We start from the raw sequence: 17928 nt of genomic DNA on the forward strand, positions 1-17928 counted from the left end.
CCCATGGGTCCTCATAATGCAGTGCTGTAATGAACAGTGGCACACATCTTTACAATAACTCAGTTGTGAATTCATAAGCCACATGAGTTTAAGGATCTTTGTTTTATTCATCTCTATTTCTAATGCCAATACAGTGCCTGACCAAAAGTAGATACTCGGTGGATATTTGAATGACTAGTAGATGAATGGATTAATTTTAAAATTTTAGTGTTACTGAAATTGTTGATAGAAATTGATGTCAGGTAATTCAGTGAAAGTAATTCCTCAGAGGCCTTTAGAGCAGCAGTCAACAACCGGTGTTCTGGGGACCACTGGTGGTCCGTGAGGTCCGAAAGGTTAGCGGCCGCTGCTTTAGAGTACCTGGGACTGGGTCCACAAAATTAGATATTGGATCCTTGCTCAGTTCCCTCAGATATTTCCTTATATAGATATCTATTTTTGTAGTCATTAATTATTAGGGATGATGAAATCAGTGAAGCTTGGCAGCATAGATTTTTTTTTTTAGGTTTCCAGAAAGAGAAGATGCTTAATAGCACTTAGTAGAGAAAACTCTGGTTTTGTTTGGTTACTGTTCTGCCACACTTTTTTTTATATATATATTTTTTTATTGATTTCAGAGAGAGAGAGAAAATCTCAATGATGAGAGAGAATCGTTGATCGGCTGCCCCTTGCATGTCCCATAACCTGGGCATGTGCCCTGACTGGGAATTGAACCATGACCTCCTGGTTCATAGGTCAACACTCAACCACTGAGCCATGCCCACCAGGCTGTTCTGACACACTTTAACCCTAAATTTAGTCATTTGCCCAATACTCATTTGCCTTGCAGCTAAAATAAATTTCCTTGTTGCCTTGGTAATGAGTCTGATTCTTACGAACTTTTGGTGACTTCACTTCTAATGAGGAAGAGGAATCTATGGCATTGTTAGCTTCAAATTGTTAGTAGTCTCACACTTTGTTTCAAGGACCTGGAGGAATGTTTCAATAAAACTAATATCTAATATTTATTGAGTTAACCTATATGTTAGTTCCTAGGTGCTGAGCACATTCACACATGTAACTTGTATTTGTATCGTGAATTTCTCAGTCTTTTCCCTCAGCAAGTATTCTTTTCTGTATATTGCCTGAGGATTTTGCAAATATAAAGGAAACAAGGACAAAAGTGATTTTTGGAAAGTTGAAGATGTCTTCTGAAGGGTTCAGTTTGGAACTGTCTTATGATGGAAAATACCGTGATAGTGATTCATGGGGATATTGGCTTTATTAAATATTAATCATGCTTTCTGTCCAGTTCTGCATATATATGTGTGTGTGTGTGTGTATGTGTGTGTGTGTGTGTGTGTGTGTGTGTGTGTGTGTGTATAATGTACTAGAGGCCCAGCGCACGAAATCGTACACGGGTAGGATCCCTAGGCCTAGCCTGCAATCAGAGCCATCTTCAGCCTGCTTGCCAGTCCCCAGTCCCGACCTGCCGCTGCCCACCCCGGTTCCCTGTGGTTCCCCATTGGCCATGCAGCAATCGGAGCCGTGGGTCAGGGGGAGGGACCAAGATGTCTGCCTTCCACCAGCTTGCCAGTCCCCAGTCCTGCCCCACCGCCACCCACCGCCACCCACCCCCGTTCCTGGTTCCCTGTGGTTCCCCATTTTCCATGATCGGAGCCTGCAGGCCAGGGGGAGGGACCAAGAGGTCGGCCATTTCCCCTATTCGCCAGTCCCCAGTCCCGCCCTGCCGCCACCCCACCCCCACCCCCGGTTCCCCTTGGTTCCCTATTTGCCATCAAGTGATTGGAGCCTGCGGGCTGTGGGGAGGGACCTAGAGATGATCAATGCACCTCATAGCTACTGGTGGATCGGTCGTTCTGATCGTTATGCCGTTATGGTCACTGGCCTTTTATTATATAGGATGGACTCTCCTTTTACACAATTCCCTTTTTCATATTTATGAATGAGCTTTTAAAAAGAAAAGACAGTTTTGGGGAAATAGGATTATTATGGCATCAGTCATTTGGCTTGCTATTTAAATCTTGAGTGACAGGCCCTTGCCAGATTGGCTCAGTGGATAGAGCATCAGCCTGTGGACTCAAGGGTCCCGGGTTTGATTCCGGTCAAGGGCATGTACCTTGGTTGCGGGCACATCCCCAGTAGGGGTGCACAGGAGGCAACTGAATCGATGTTTCTCTCTCATCAATGTTTCTAACTCTCTATCCCTCTCCCTTCCTCTCTGTAAAAAATCAATAAAAAATATATTTAAAAAAAAAATCTTGAGTGACAGGATGGAGGAAATACTATATTGATCCATATATTGATCAATCTGAACATCCAATTCCTGTGTTTAGTGAGGTTTCTTTTCTGATTCTGGATGCAAATTGTATGTTTTTAGGAGTTTTCACTTAATAGGAAATAAGGGCATTTCAGATTCCAGCACTATTCTTCTGACACAGGAGCATGCATGGGAAGAATAAAGAGTTAGTGGTTGAGGGTTTGCAGGAGAGGGTTGGGAGTAGGGGGGTGAAGAACGGAAGGGTTTGTCAATGCATATGACACTGAGCTAGAGGAGTCATTGCTGCCTGCAGATGCATAACCCATTTGTGCACTTGAGCATGACCTGGGGGGCATTGGCCTGATGAATGCAGAGAGAGATGCGTTTTGATCAAGGTAATTTCCCTCAGATGGGTCTCACCATCCCATGAATCAAAACCTGTCAGGAAGGAGCTAAAGATGGAGTGAAGTTTATTGTACGATTGTCTCCATGCGACACCGTCACGCTAGAAGGGTTAAGTGAGAGAGATCATTAGAACTGTGTTGATTTACTGGGCCTGTTGTGCACTTTCCCTGCAGGGCAAGAAGGAAAGAGGCTTTAGGAGGGGAGCTGAGGGCCTCTGGGTGGTGAGGAAAGAGCAGGCATGCACAAAATAAACCCTCACTGCTTTCTGCGGGTGAGGGCTAGGCAGGCTGTTTGTAGGGTGTGGGAAGTGGGGGGAATCTATTGTTGTTTTTTCACCTAGAGCCCCTGGTAGATTTAGAGCAGATGTTCTGCCTGGATCTCCAGGAAAAGCACCAAAGATGTGATTAAAAAACGAAGCTTGTGGGGAAAACTCTGATTCTACCCTCAGTGGCTAGAGAAGTATATCCTTCTCTCCCCTGCGCCGCCCCCCCCCCATTCTTTTACCTCCCTTGTTCTTGCCTCACCTTTGAGCTCAATAAGAAACATGAAATTTAATTTAGAAGTCAAAATTCCCATTTCGGGATATAGCAAAATAGGGAACGAGAAGAAAGGTTTTCTCACACGTTCCAGATAGACTTTGTGATGAGATTTATGAAGGGAGTGGTCCTAGGGTTTGTGCTGAGAGAATGGCTGGGCTTCAAGAGTGGCATCTCCCTCTCTGTAATTTGAACTTGCTCAAGTACCACTAGCATTGAATTGAATCGGAATAAGTGCTTAGTGTGGTAAGTTTACCAAAATATGGTCTAGTCCTGCCTCTCTTCAAGAAAAGGATGGAATGTTCCTTTTATTTTCTGCTTGGCCTGGAGACTTAGTGAAATGGAGATTTTAAAAAATTGTTTTAAATATATTTTTATTGACTTCAGAGAGGAAGCGTGAAGGAGAGATAGAAACATAAATGATGAGAGAGAATCATTAATTGGCTGCCTCCTGCACACCCCCAACTGGGTCTCTAGCCCGCCACCTGGGCATGTGCCCTGACTGGGAATCGAACCTGACCAACTGGTTCATAGGTTGGCACTCAACCACTGAGCCACACCGACTGGGCTAGAGTCTCTCATTTTGAAATTGCCATTTATATCCCTTACTCACTTTTAAAAATATATTTTAAAGTTGATTTTAGAGAGGAAGGGAAAGGGAAAGAGAAACAATGGATCTGCTGCCTCTTGCACACCCCTTACTGGGGATCGAGCCCACAACGCAGGTATGTGCCCTGACCCGGAATTGAACACTTGGTGCACAGGACAACGCTCAACCAACTGAGCCATACCAGTTATTCAGTTTTATTTTAGTGATGGTAGGCAAAACTTTTTCTAGTTACTTAGGTAAGGAAAAATGTAGAGAGGCCTATGTTCATAATTCTTTAATTACAGTTCAACAGATGAAATAGCCAGTTAGCCAGAATTAGAAACAAATTTGACTGAGAGAATCTTTAATATAAGATTACTAACTGGAGCCCTGGTCGGTGTGGCTGAGTTGGTTGAAGTGTTGTCCCATACACTGAAGGGTCATGGGTTCAATTCCTGGTCAGGGCACATACCCAGGTTGCGGGTTTGCTCCCCAGTGGATCCCTCAGTCGGGGTATGTATGGGAAGCATCAATCAGATCGATGATTCTATCTCCCCCTCTTCCTCTCTCTTTCAAATCAATTTTTTAAAAAAGATTAGTAACTGGAGTCCATTCCTTAGATCCCCTGTTAGTTATAAAGTGGAGGCATTTGGTATGGTAAAAGGGAATAGGATCCTAGCATTGACCGAAGTTATTTGAGTGATATGGAAGTTGTTAAAGTAGTTCACAACTTAGCTAAGGGTCCTTATCTTTATCCTTTGGGAATTAAGCACTTCTTCCATTGTTTTTTTCCACCTGTTCACATAAAGATTTTTATTTGCTTCTATTATTCCAAAGAAATGCTTATATCAGATACCTGAGGATATAGTAAAGGTGGGTTCTTGAGTAAAAATATTCTGGGATTCATTCCTGGCTCTGCCATTTACTATGTAAGACTATTTGTGAGACTTTGGGCAAGTTACTTAATCTCTCTAAGCCTCAGTTTTCTTTTTTTAAATATATTTTATTGATTTTTTACAGAGAGGAAGGGAGAGGATAGAGAGTTAGAAACATCGATGAGAGAGAAACATCAATCAGCTGCCTCCTGCACACCCCCTACTGGGGATGTGCCTGCAACCAAGGTACATGCCCTTGACCAGAATCGAACCCGGGACCCTTCAGACTGCAGGCCGGCGCTCTATCCACTGAGCTAAACCAGTTAGAGCTAAGCCTCAGTTTTCTTATCTATGAAACAAATTTAGTTAAAGTACATACTATATATGGCATAGTACCTACTATTTTTTTAATTGCTATAGAAAGAAAATACAGTCACTCAAATCTTAGTGACTATATTATTATTTTAATTTATGATTATTAAAGTTAAGGACAAGGTACATCTTTTACTATTTTGTTGTTGTTAATCCTCCCGAGTGTATTTTTTTCTTTGATTTTTAGAGAGAGTGGAAGGGAAGTAGGGAGAGGAGAGAGGGAGAGAGCACGAAACCTCGAGGAGTGAGACAACAAATCAATTGGTTACCTCCCGCACAAACCCCAACTGGGGCCAGGGATCAAACCTGCAACCGAGGTACTTGCATGGGTCAGCGCTCTAACCACTGATCCATATCGACTAGGGCAAGACAAGATACTTCTTTTTTTCTTGAAATTTGACTCAGTCTTTTTTTTTTTAAGGCATATGCTGGGCATCTGTGTTGTTGTTGTTGTTTTATTATTGACTAGAGGCCCGGTGCATGAAATTTGTGTACTGGGAGGGGGGGGTGTCCCTCAGCCCAGCCTCTGCGGGAGGCAACCGGGCTGATCAGGGGAAGGTGCCACCCCCATCACCCCGTTGCTGCTGCCACTGCCGGCCGCCACAGCCACAGCTGCCAAGGTGTTTTCATCAACATGGACTCCAGTCCTTCACAACGAAAAAATGACAAATTTCTTTAGGCATTTTCAAGATGTCTCTTTCATAGGATATGACATTTTATTTTTTATCCTCACATGAGGATATTTTCCCATTGATTTTTAGAGTGTGAGGAGAGAGGGAAAGACAGAGAGAAACATCAGTGTGAGAGGCACACTTCGATTGGTTGCCTCCTGCATGAGCCCTGACCTGGGCGCCGGTCAGGGAGGAGCCTGCAACCTAGGTACATGCCCTTGATCAGAATCAAACTCGGCCCTCAGCCGCAGGGCTGGGGCTGGGGCTGGGGCTGGGGGCCGGCCTCCCTGCAGGTTTATGTCTCTGCTGCTCCAGCCCCAGCAGCCCAGCGCCGTGGCCGTGGGGCAGGGGCCACCCCCCCTGCGTGTTCTCTCCGGCTCCGAAGCCAGGTGCGGGCCACCCTGTCGGTTGTTCTCTCAGGCTCTGTGCCTGCGCCAGGCCCCGCCTCCTGAGCTGGTCGTGACTGTTACAGCTTCCTGGCCTAATTTGCATATTAGCTCTTTTTATATAGAGAGAGAGATTTCAGAGAGGAAGGGAGAGGGAACAAAAGATAGAAGGATCAGTGATCATAGAGAATCATTGATCTGCTGCCTCCTGCACGTCCTCCACTAGGGACTGAGTCTGCAAACCGGTCATGTACCTGACTGGGAATCTAACCGTGATCTCTGGTTCACTAGCCGGACCTGGCTCAGTCTTTTATAATAGCTTAGATTACAAGAGTTATGCACACACTATGGATTTTGCTGGTGGTTATAATGAAAAAGGCAGAAAAACTAATATGCAAGCCATAGCCAGTTGCTCGGTGGTTAGAGCCTTGGCCTGAGGAATAAAGGATCATGGGTCCGATTCCATTCAAGGGCACAAACCTCAGTTGCAAGCTCAATCCCTGGGAGGCAATCAATCGATGTGTCTCTCTTACATCGATGTTTCTCTCTCTCTCTGTCTCTCCCCCCTCCCTTCCATTCTCTCTAAAAAAAATCAATGAGGAAAAAACGGTGAAGGATTAGCAACAACAACAAAACACTATGTAGGCAATATTCTGTTCTAGCCCTGGCCGGGTAGGTCAGCTGATTAGAGCATTGTCCTGATACTCTAAGGTTGTGGGTTCAACCACCGGTCAGGCAGGGCACATATAATAATCAACCAATGATAACTCATATGTTGGATTTTTCAGTCCTTCATAGCCACCAACCTTTTTCTTAGCTTCTTTCTTACCAGAAAGCAGGTGCAGCAAAAAGGAGAATGTGAACATGTTTCTCAAGCTGAAAGAGCTCTGAATAGTTAGAAAGGATTTTGAAGTAAGGTGAGTCAAGGAACCAGTCATCTCTCTAAGAGAGAGAGATGCTCTGGACATTTTCCAAGCATCCAAGAGACTGATGATGCCTGCCCTGTAACTAGAGAGAATGTTTCAACTTAGTAAATTAGAATTGAAGCTGGCCATTCTCCTAGAACTGTTTAAAGACTGAGCTGCTGTTAATATCCAGTACTGTTCAGTGTAATAGTCTCATACATATTCCCATCAGGACCCAGACCTGCCACTTTATTTATCCCATTTTAACAGGTATTTTCTCATTTTCCACCTTCTCTGCGAACCCAAGTCACCAGTATTTTAAAGCTCAGCCTTAGGATTACTAAACATCTAAACTCAGGTGTGCTCTCTGGATGTCTCATTCCCCTCTCCCCCAAACTTGGCACATCTAGACATAGAATCCATCCTCTTATACACCTCAAGAGACCCTCACATACCCACCCTCACCATAGGCCAGGATAGTTTCTTTGGTAACCAACATAAGGTCAAGTTAAAAAAGTTCAAACAAACTTTTGAACAAAGCTTCTGTTTGGTGCTCCTGAGCTGGATTTTTTTAAACCCCAAGGATTCATATTCCTGCTTTCTGTAGGCACTGTGTCTCTGGGTGTCTCAAAACCCAAAGAGTCAAAAGGAAAGGCAATCCAGAGACCTACAGAAACAGGCATTTTTTAATACCTCTACTGTCCACCCCAGCCAAGGAGTTGCCTTTGTTCGTATGATCACAGGAGCTATCTCTTCAGTCAAAAGCAGGGCAGCTATCCAGCTTTGCTTGTTCAGTTTGTTTAACTAACCCTAGCTCTGTAAACGACAAATATTTTTTCAGCAGAAATTTACTAGTTTGTTTTTACTCGTCTTATGCATATTGAGGCCCTACTTACTTTATTTTTTAACAATCTCATTTCTGTTAACTTTTGAAGGTTTGCAGTACTTTTGTTCTGTGTATGAAGGTTTAAAAAATAATTCTTTTTTATCAATTACAAGAACAACAAATTTCACTATTGAGTAAAAGTGAAAACTGGGGCCCTAACTGGTTTGGCTCAATGGATAGAGCATCGGCCTGCGGACTGAAAGGTCCCAGGTTCAATTCCGGTCAAGGGCATGTACCTTGGTTGCGGGCACATCCCCAGTGGGAAGTGTGCAGGAGGCAGCTGATCGATGTTTCTCTCTCATTGATGTTTCTAACTCTCTATCCCTCTCCCTTCCTCTCTGTAAAAAATCAATAAAATATATATATTTTTTAAAAAGTAAAAACTGGGATTCTCATTGTTGCTTTTTTCACCTAATCACAAAGATTTTTATTTGCTCATCATAAAACCTAGTTGTGTAATTAGGATTTTTGTTTAAATTAGTCCAAAGTGGCATTTACAAACGTAGTTGTAGGCTGCTGCGCTGATAAACCAAAGTGTAGGGCTGGGCCTGGTTTTATTTAATTTTTTATCCAATATCTAATGCTCAGGGATTAAGTTCTGGAAATGTTCCAACTATAAGGAAGGAATCTGTTGGATTCCACTACATGTATGCTCCTTGGGTTGGATGCAGAAGGGGTGAAACACATTTTGCTGGACCCATGTCGACAGGCACCACAAGATACCTCCAATTCCACCAGAACCTTTCACAAGTTGGGATCCTTCTTGTGACTTAGCTGTAACACTTTTCAATGTAACTCTAAATTTTTTTGTTATCCTCACCCGAGGATATGTTTTTTTGTTTGTTTGGTTTTTTTAGAGACAGGGTGAGAGAGAGAAACATCAATGTAAGAGAGAAACATTGATTGGCTGTCTCCTGCATTCACCCCAACCGGAGATTGAACCTGCAACCTGGATATGTGCCCTGACTAGGAATTGAACCCATGACCCTTCGGTGCACAGGACAGTGCTCAACCAACTGAGCCACACCAGCCAGGCTCCAAGTTTTGTAGTTGTTAGCAAACCATTCCAGCAAGGGCATATTCTAAATTAGTTCATGTTTTTATCCTATCTCTTTGTGAAATGAGATTTATCCTTCTCTAATTCTCATTTGAGGATTTAAAAAAAGTTATAAAGTCAGCTGATTCAGCTAAAATGAGACCAGCTACATTCACTTTGTCCCCAGAAATAAACAGCTGCACAGCTCTCTTAGCTAGTTTCTGAACACAGTTAGGTCTAACTGACCTCCTCTACCATGTTTCTTAGGGAGATCCACAGTGAATATGTGCAGGACTTCTCTTGTGTTTCCTTGGAGTGTGCCAAAAAGTACACCACTATAATCTATTACAATGAAGCCATACTTGCTATCATCTGAAAGTAGTGCTTTAAGAGCCTCTGTATAGAATTTGTCATACAAATACAATAATATATTAATTGGTTTGAAAGGTTCATAGTCAGTGTTGACTTTCTTTTCCTTTACTTCTGTTATAATTATACCACAGTAAACCACTAGGCCATTTGGAGGTACTTTGTTTTAAAGTTTGAATCTTTGTTATACAGATGTAATGGCTCCCAGGACTGAAAGATGGTTTTTCAATTGAGGGAGGGAGGGGGGAGAGAAAGAGACACAGACATCAATTACCTCCCATATGCACCAAGACTAAGGGTCCAACTCAAAACTTGGGTAAGTGCTCTGACCTAGAATCGAAATCCCCTACCTCTTGGTGCACAGGGACGTTCTAACCAATTGAGCCACACTGGTTAGAACCAACAGACTGCTAACATTTTTGCCATTCCTGAAATCTCGTCTTTAGTAGTCAGGATCAATGATATCATGCTTGTGCCATTGCCATGAGTAGCCCCCAAGTTGTTTTTGTTTTTATTTTTTTAATGAGTTTTATTGATTTTTAGAGAGAGGAAAGGAGACGGGGGAGAGAGAGAGAGAAACATCAGTGTGAGAGAAAAACATCGATCAGTTGCTTCCCACATGCATCCCGACTGGGGATCATAACCACAACCTGGGTATATGTGCTGACCAGGAATGGAACTGGACACTTAGCCAACTGAGCCACACTGGCCAGGGCTGCCTTGAAGTTCATAATCTGTTTCATGATCTTCCAATCTCCCTGTTCCTGTCAGCTGGGAGGCCTTAAATTTTTAGTCATTTTAGAGACAAAATGCTGTATACTAGTTTATTCATTTTCTTATCTATTTTTTTCTGTTTGTGTGATCGTTAGTTCTTACCATAAGGTTGGCTGGCATATTGTGATCCACAAGTTACAGTTTTATTCCCATTTACCTTGTGAATGGAGGCTAGCTTGTTTCAACCATTTTCTTTGTCCCCGAACAGTCTGAAGATGATGAGAAGCTGAAAAAGAGGAAGGAGCGATTTGGAATTGTCACAAGTTCAGCTGGAACAGGAACCACAGAGGATACAGAGGTAAAATATACATAAATGTTTCGTAGAGCCCTTGAAGGGAAATGAGGATGAACAAACTGAGTGGAGAAACACTATTATTTCCCTGGCCTACTTCTTTTTTTTTTTTTTTTTTTTTTTAATATATTTTATTGATTTTTTACAGAGAGAAAGGGAGAGGGAGAGAGAGTTAGAAACATTGATGAGAGAGAGAAACATCGATCAGCTGCCTCCTGCACACCCCCTACTGGGGATGTGCCCGCAACCAAGGCACATGCCCTTGACCGGAATCGAACCCGGGACCCTTCAGTCTGCAGGCCGACGCTCTATCCACTGAGCCAAACCTGTTAGGGCTCCCTGGCCTACTTCTTAAGTGCTCAGATGAGAAGATCTTTTGTCCTTTACTTGATAACTGTTACAAAATATGGTACTTTCCTCCCCGGCACCCCGTCAGTTTATTTTACTCATTAGATTCTACATATAAGTGAGATCATGTGATATTGTCTTTCTCTGTTTTATTTTACTTACCATAATAATCTCCAGGTTATGGTACTTTTCTTAACCTCCGTTTCATCATCTGGGATGTAGAGATAGTAATACCTACCTTGAAGTGGTATTTTAAGCATGAAATGTTTCTTTGTAAAAATAGATGATTCTATGTAGAATGCTTGACATAACACCTATATATTAAGCATATTCAGTAAGCAATGTCTCTGATAGTCAGCCAAGCATATTTCTTTGATCATTTAATGATACCCATATCCAACCCAGACACAAGTATACGTGTGCCTAAGTCTCCTCTGGAATAGGACAATAGACTCAAATGAGATTTATTTTTTTTATCACTTTGTTTACAAATAGTTTCTCAAAATGAAAGAGTGGCTTTTTTATTTTATTTTTTTCAATTTAATAAATCTTTATTGTTCAGATTATTACAATTGTTCCTCTTTTTCCCCCCCATAGCTCCCCTCCACCCGGTTCCCACCCCACCCTCTGCCCTTACCTCCCCCTCACTGTCCTTATCCATAGGTGTATGATTTTTGTCCAGTCTCTTTCTGCACCCCCCCCCCACACCTCTTTCCCCGAGAATTGTCAGTCCACTCCCTTTCTATGCCCCTGATTCTATTATATTCACCAGTTTATTCTGTTCATCAGATTTTTTATTCACTTGATTTTTAGATTCACTTGTTGATAGGTATGTATTTGTTGTTCATAATTTTTATCTTTACCTTTTTCTTCTTCCTCTTCTTAAAGAATACCTTTCAGCATTTCATGTAATACTGGTTTGGTGGTGATGAACTCCTTTAGCTTTTTCTTATCTGTGAAGCTCTTTATCTGCCCTTCAATTCTGAATGATAGCTTTGCTGGGTAGAGTAATCTTGGTTGTAGGTTCTTGCTATTCATCACTTTGAATATTTCTTGCCACTCCCGTCTGGCCTGCATAGTTTCTGTTGAGAAATGAGCTAACAGTTGTATGGGTGCTCCCTTGTAGGTAATTAACTGTTTTTCTCTTGCTGCTTTTAATATTCTCTCTTTGTCTTTTGCTCTTGGCATTTTAATTATGATGTGTCTTGGTGTGGTCCTCTTTGGATTCCTTTTGTTTGGGCTTCTGTGCGCTTCCTGGACTTGTAAGTCTATTTCTTTCACCAGGTGGGGGAAGTTTTCAGTCATTATTTCTTCAAATAGGTTTTCCGTATCTTGCTCTCTGTCTTCTTCTGACACCCCCATAATTCTGATGTTGGTACACTTGAAGTTGTCCCAGAGTCTCCTTACACTATCTTCAAATTTTTGGATTCTTTTTTCTTTTCCTGTTGAGTGTTTTTTGCTTCTTTGTATTTCAAATCTTTGACTTGATTCTTGCGGTCCTCTAGTCTGCTGTTAGGTCTCTGTATAATATTTTTTATTTCAGTCAGTGTGTGTTTAATTTCTAGTTGGTCCTTTTTCATATCCTCGAGAGTCTCACTAAATTTATCGGCCTTTTCTAGGAAATTCTTGAAAAACCTTATAACCGTGGTTTTGAACTCTATATCCAGTTGTTTGCTTTCTGCCCTTTCTTTCGTTTGTGATCTGTTTCTTTGTCTCTGCATTTTCGTTGCTTCCCTGAGTTGGTAGAGTAGCTTTGTGTGCTAGGTGTCCTATATGGTCCAGTGGCTCAGCCTCCCCAGTTACCTGAGGTGGACTCTTTTGGTGCACCCCTTTGTGGACTGTGTGTACAGCCTTGTTGTAGTTAAGTCTTAATTGTTGTTGGTGTCACTGGGAGGAATTGACCTCCAGGCCAATTGGCTGTGAGGATCAGCTGTGTCTACACTGGGAGAACTTCTGTGCTGGAGACAGCCTTATGAGACAAGACTTGCAAAATTGCAAAAGCCTCTGTGCTCAGTTTGGATGGGGCGGAGTCTCAGGGCTGAGCAGACAGCCTTGGCTTCCCATAAGCCCTGCCCTATGAGGCCCCTGGGTCTCAGTGTCCCTCAGTAATCGCTGCAAGCACCTCTGAGAGAAAGCCGCCCTCGAGTTTCGCCTGCTGCCAGACAGTCCAGTTTCTCCCCCAATGAATCTGGATTCCCAGATTCTCACCCAGAACTGGAGTTCAGCGCAGTCGGGAGCTTCCGCCTTCCTCCCACTAGAGAAAGCCAGCGGCACACTCAGCAGTCAGTCCTCTCTGCGTGCACTCGTGCATGCCTCCAGACCTCACCTTTTGTGGCTCCCCTTAGTTTCCGTGCGCTCCTCTCTTTTCCTGACAGTCCAGACTCCCCCCGTATGAGTCTGGGTCCCCAGGGTCTCGCCCAAAACGGGTTCAGTGCAGTCGGAACTGGAGTTCAACGCAGTCGGGACTTCTGCCTTCCTCCCGCTAGAAAAAGCTAGCTAGGCACTCAACTGCCTGTCCTCTCCGTGCGCGTGACTCCGTACCTCAGCCTTTTGCAACTCCTCTGAGTCTCTGTGTGCACCTCTCTTTCCTTCTAGTTGTAGAATTTCCACTCAGCCAGCTTTCCTGTGGTTCTGGATGATGTCTGTTCTGTCTTTTAGCTGTAGTTTTGAAATTGTTGTGCAAGGCAGCAATTTAGGTGTTCACCTATGCCGCCATCTTGGTTTCTCCAAGAGTGGCTTTTTAATTTAAGACTTATGTTCAAGCCCTAACCGATTTGGCTCAGTGGATAGAGCGTTGGCCTGGGGACTCAAGGGTCCCAGGTTCGATTCCGGTCAAGGGCGTGTACCTTGGTTGCGGGCACATCCCCAGTAGTGGGTGTGCAAGAGGCAGCTGATTAATGTTTATCTCTCATTGATGTTTCTAACTCTCTATCCCTCTCCCCTCCTCTCCATAAAAAAAAAATTGGCCCTAACTGGTTTGGCTCAGTGGATAGAGCGTCGGCCTGCGGACTGAAGGGTCCCGGGTTCGATTCCAGTCAAGGCCATGTACCTTGGTTGCGGGCACATCCCCAGTGGGAGGTGTGCAGGAGGCAGCTGATCGATGTTTCTCTCTCATCGATGTTTCTAACTCTCTATCCCTCTCCCTTCCTCTCTGTAAAATATCAATAAAATATATTTTTTTAAAAAAATCAATAAAATACATTTTAAAAAAATACTTATGTTAAAAAAAAAAAAGACTTAAGTTCATCCACATTCCAGCTTCCCCTAGAATAACAACTCCCATTCACTGACCCTTAAGCTTTGGAAGACTGCTCAGAACATGGACAGACAATACTGATTTGCTGATTGAAAGGTTCATAGTCAATTTTCTTAATAATGTTTTAATTATTATTTTGCTTGTTGCAGATACATGAGAATATCTGTAATGGAGACCAAGTATCACCTGAGGTGTACATAAGGAACAGTTGAAATAATAAATATGTTTTGAACTATAGAAATTATTTGGGTGGAAAGGATTTTAGAAGGTTCTTTCTCCCATTTAATCCAAATTTACTTCTTTCTTTCCATCTACCTCTGGAGATATCCTCTGAATATTTATTAACTTATACACCGAAAATCTTACGAAGTTTGTTTTTTTTTTTTGTTTTTTTTTTTTATGAATAATAAAAGTAAACTGCCTAGCTGGTGTTGCTCAGTATTTGAGCATCAACTCATGCATGAACCAAGAAGTCACAGTTCAATTCTTGGTCGGGAACATGCCCAGGTTGCCAGCTCAATCCAGTAGGGGATGTGCAGGAGGCAGCCAATCAATGATTCTCTCTCATCCATGTTTCTGTCTGTCTGTCTCTCTCTAAAAAATCAATTAAGAAACATTTAAAATAATAATAATAAACCCTGAAAATTTTGGAATCTGATCAGTTTACATCTTCACTAGGAAAAAACTAGAGGGATTTGTGTTTTTTATGCTAATTCAGAATAAATCATTACCTATTGTAAGTATCTGCTTACTTATTGATTTGCCAGGATGAACTAGAAATAAACCATAAACTTAGGCTTATTTTAAATCTAGTTTAAATTACTCCCTTTTTCCCAAGGAAACTGCGTTATGCTCACTAAGCTGGTTCATTTGGCCTCTCCAAGATAAAGCGGATGAGGATTTTGTTGGGTGGCAAGGAATGTTGGCATTTATTGGGAGAATCAGTGTATGTAAGGAAGAAGTAACTTCTGAGGCTCATGGACCAGATGGCTTTTTTTTTTTTTTTTTTTTTTTTTAATTCCAAAGAATTGTGTCAATCCAGGTGGAGTGGTCTGGGCCTGTATACACTTAGCTTTTCTTTTTTTTTTTTTTCTTTTTTTTTTTTTAATATATTTTATTGATATTTCACAGAGAGGAAGGGAGAGGGATAGAGAGCCAGAAACATCGATGAGAGAGAAACATCGATCAGCTGCCTCCTGCACATCCCCTACTGGGGATGTGCCCGCAACCAAGGTACATGCCCTTGACCGGAATCGAACCCGGGACCTTTCAGTCCGCAGGCCGACGCTCTGTCCACTGAGCCAAACCGGTTTCGGCCTTAGCTTTTCTTTTTAATCTAAATTAAACCTCCTGTGTGAATGGAATGAAAAAGACGTCTCCCCTTTGCTGGGGGCAGTGGTTGGAATGAGGATGGGTTCGGTGCTATTTTGTGTCACTCTTAGAACAAAAAGGTGTTTCTTTCCTCCGCCCCTTCCCCATTTTGTGCCCTCTCTCCAGTGTGTCCTCCCTTAAGAGATCTATGTTGGGGACTCACCTTCTTTCCCCATTTATTACATTGGTATTGAAGATTTTATGCTCTTTGTATTTGGAGGCCTAGGAATAGCTGCTGTGGGGGCCTGACTGTCCAAAAGGGCATTCCCCTCACCTCCACCAAATAGCATTGGTCAACCCTTTGTCCTCTGAAATCTCCCATCTCCCCAATGACTAGAAGACTTTCCCCAGCCTGTTAAGAGTCCACTATTAAGCCCTAGCTGGTTTTGCTCAGTGGATAGAGCACCAGCCTGCGGACTGAGGAGTCCCAGGTTCGATTCCAGTTAAGGGCACATTCCGGGTTGCGGGCTCAATCCCTAGTGTGGGCGTGCAGGAGGCAGCCAATCAATGATTATCTCTCATCATTGATGTTCCTATCTCTCTCTCCTCCCTTCCTCTCAGAAATCAATAAAGATGTATTTTTTTTTTTTTTAAGAGCCCACTATTTCGAAGCTAACTTGCTACAAGGCTGAATGGTCCTCTCTCCTTAAGGCATCTTTCCATTTTCTACTACTATTTTTCTCCTTTTTTCTTCCTGACCTGTCTCCTTATAATCTTCTCCCCTCTCACCCTGCTTTTCCACTGAACCTCCCCAGCTCTTACTGGATAACAAGAGAAATTCAGAAATGAAATCTTTGGCTGCCAAGCTCAAGCCTGGGCCTTCCCTCCTTCTTCAACCATGTGACAGTCCATGTGAATTTGGATTAAAGCAGCCAGGAACCCAGGCCACTGTTGTCTTGCAATCTAATTTTTCTCTTCTTGCTTTTTCCTTATAGGCAAAGAAGAGGAAAAGAGCAGAGCGCTTTGGGATTGCCTGATGAGAAACTCTTAATGCTTTCTGTTCTTCAGTGGTTTCCATCTCTGACTCTTCTTGGTCACATACATACCTAAATACACAGTCATGTGCCTAGGTGCTGCCTCACAATGAGAGAGCATGTACCCCAGGTACATTCGTGAACTAAGTAGCAGTTTGACTTACTGCTGTTCCAACTTTAAGATTGTTGTTGTTGTGTTTTGTTTTTTTAATTATTATTTTGCTTGTTAATAAAAATCATTAGAAAAGAGAACAGTGTGTTTTATTAGGTACTGCTTTGAGTTCCTAGAGCCAGAGTCAATCAGATATGGGGATCTTCAGGGACAGATATAGGGAATTAGCCATAATGCTTTTACCCATTAGAAAAGAGGTTAAGGAGAAGGATTGAGTCCATCAATATATTTTTTTATTGATTTCAGAGTGGAAGGGAGAGGCGAGAGAGATAGGAACATCAATGATGAGAGAGAATCATTGATTGGCTGCCCCCTTGCACGTCCCTACTGGGGACGAAGCCTGCAACCGGGGCATATGTCCTGACTGGGAGTTGAACCATGATCTCCTGGTTCATAGGTCAACACTTAACCACTGAGCCATACGGCTGGGTTGAGTCCATCCCTTTAAGCCTATTTATATTCTCTCATGTTCACAGGCATCTTTTTACCTCTTTATCCTCCATGGAGAGGCCAAGTTTTACCCTGAGTCTTTGCTTCTCCAGGTTCATGTGACCCATTGGGATGAAATAGGGAGAATACCATGGGTTTTAGGAGGTGCAGAGGATGTAAAATACAAGGGCTAATGATTGGTAGTCTCTCATAGAATGGAGTCCAGAAGGGTCTTATTTTCAAAAGTGATCTGGTGTGATACTGTCTGATTTCAACCAAAGCCAATATATGGGATCCTGTTGGTAGGCAGTTCAGGAAAGGAAATGGGCTGGATACCGCTCAGAGCTAGAAGAAAGTGTAGGGAATCAAAGCATGACAGGATGTCAGAGGTGTTAAGCATTATTGCCTAAATGAGTGGTCAGCAAACCGCGGCTCGCGAACCGCTGTTTGCCGACTGCTGGCCTAGATCATTGGGCACATAAGCAGTGGACAGGAGGCTTCTTTCTAATCAAGCCCTGTGTTAGTTTGTCTTCTGTTGCAGAAGTATACTATTGCCGCTTTGGCAGTAACATTTCTTAAATATTATTAAAATCCATTTTACTTACTGGTCCTCCTACTTAGAAAGGTTTGGCTCTCCCTAAGCAGGCTGCTTGTTTGCATTTGGTTTCACATAGATTGAGATCTCCTATTTAATCTTTTTTGATGTGTTGGTATAAGGTTTCTCCTCTTAATCTTTATTTCTGGACCTACATAAGGTTGGTTTTTGTTTGTTTGGTAATAAAACTTAAGAGCTTGACACCTTACCTGAAGACTTTGGTACCATAATGCTGTGTTGCTGTGGTATAATTTCTTGTTTCTATTTCTACTGAAACCCTCTGCCTTATTTTGTGATGAATAGGTAATAATTTGATCCTCTCTTCCCAAGAATCTCTTCCCACAAAGTGTTTTTGGTTGCTGAGGAGGGTAGAGACCTAAGTTTAGACACTTTAGGAAAACTGCCTTGGAGAGCAGATCCAAAGATT

General features: G+C 42.6%; 1 protein-coding gene across 2 annotated transcripts in view; it reads left to right on the top strand.

The window, feature by feature from the left end:
* SARNP (SAP domain containing ribonucleoprotein) overlaps positions 1 to 17708 on the top strand; it is a 65477-nt gene extending 47769 nt beyond the window's left edge. For both annotated transcript variants that reach the window (XM_080662686.1, XM_080662685.1), the window contains 2 exons: positions 10273 to 10362; positions 16267 to 17708. In XM_080662686.1, coding sequence (XP_080518812.1) covers positions 10273 to 10362; positions 16267 to 16308 — 132 coding nt within the window. In that variant the 3' untranslated portion in view covers positions 16309 to 17708. The remainder of the gene's footprint in view (positions 1 to 10272; positions 10363 to 16266) is intronic.
* The last annotated feature ends 220 nt before the right edge of the window (positions 17709 to 17928 follow it).

Source organism: Plecotus auritus, assembly GCF_963455305.1.
Source record: "Plecotus auritus genome assembly, chromosome: 3".
NCBI classification, from domain to species: domain Eukaryota; kingdom Metazoa; phylum Chordata; class Mammalia; order Chiroptera; family Vespertilionidae; genus Plecotus; species Plecotus auritus.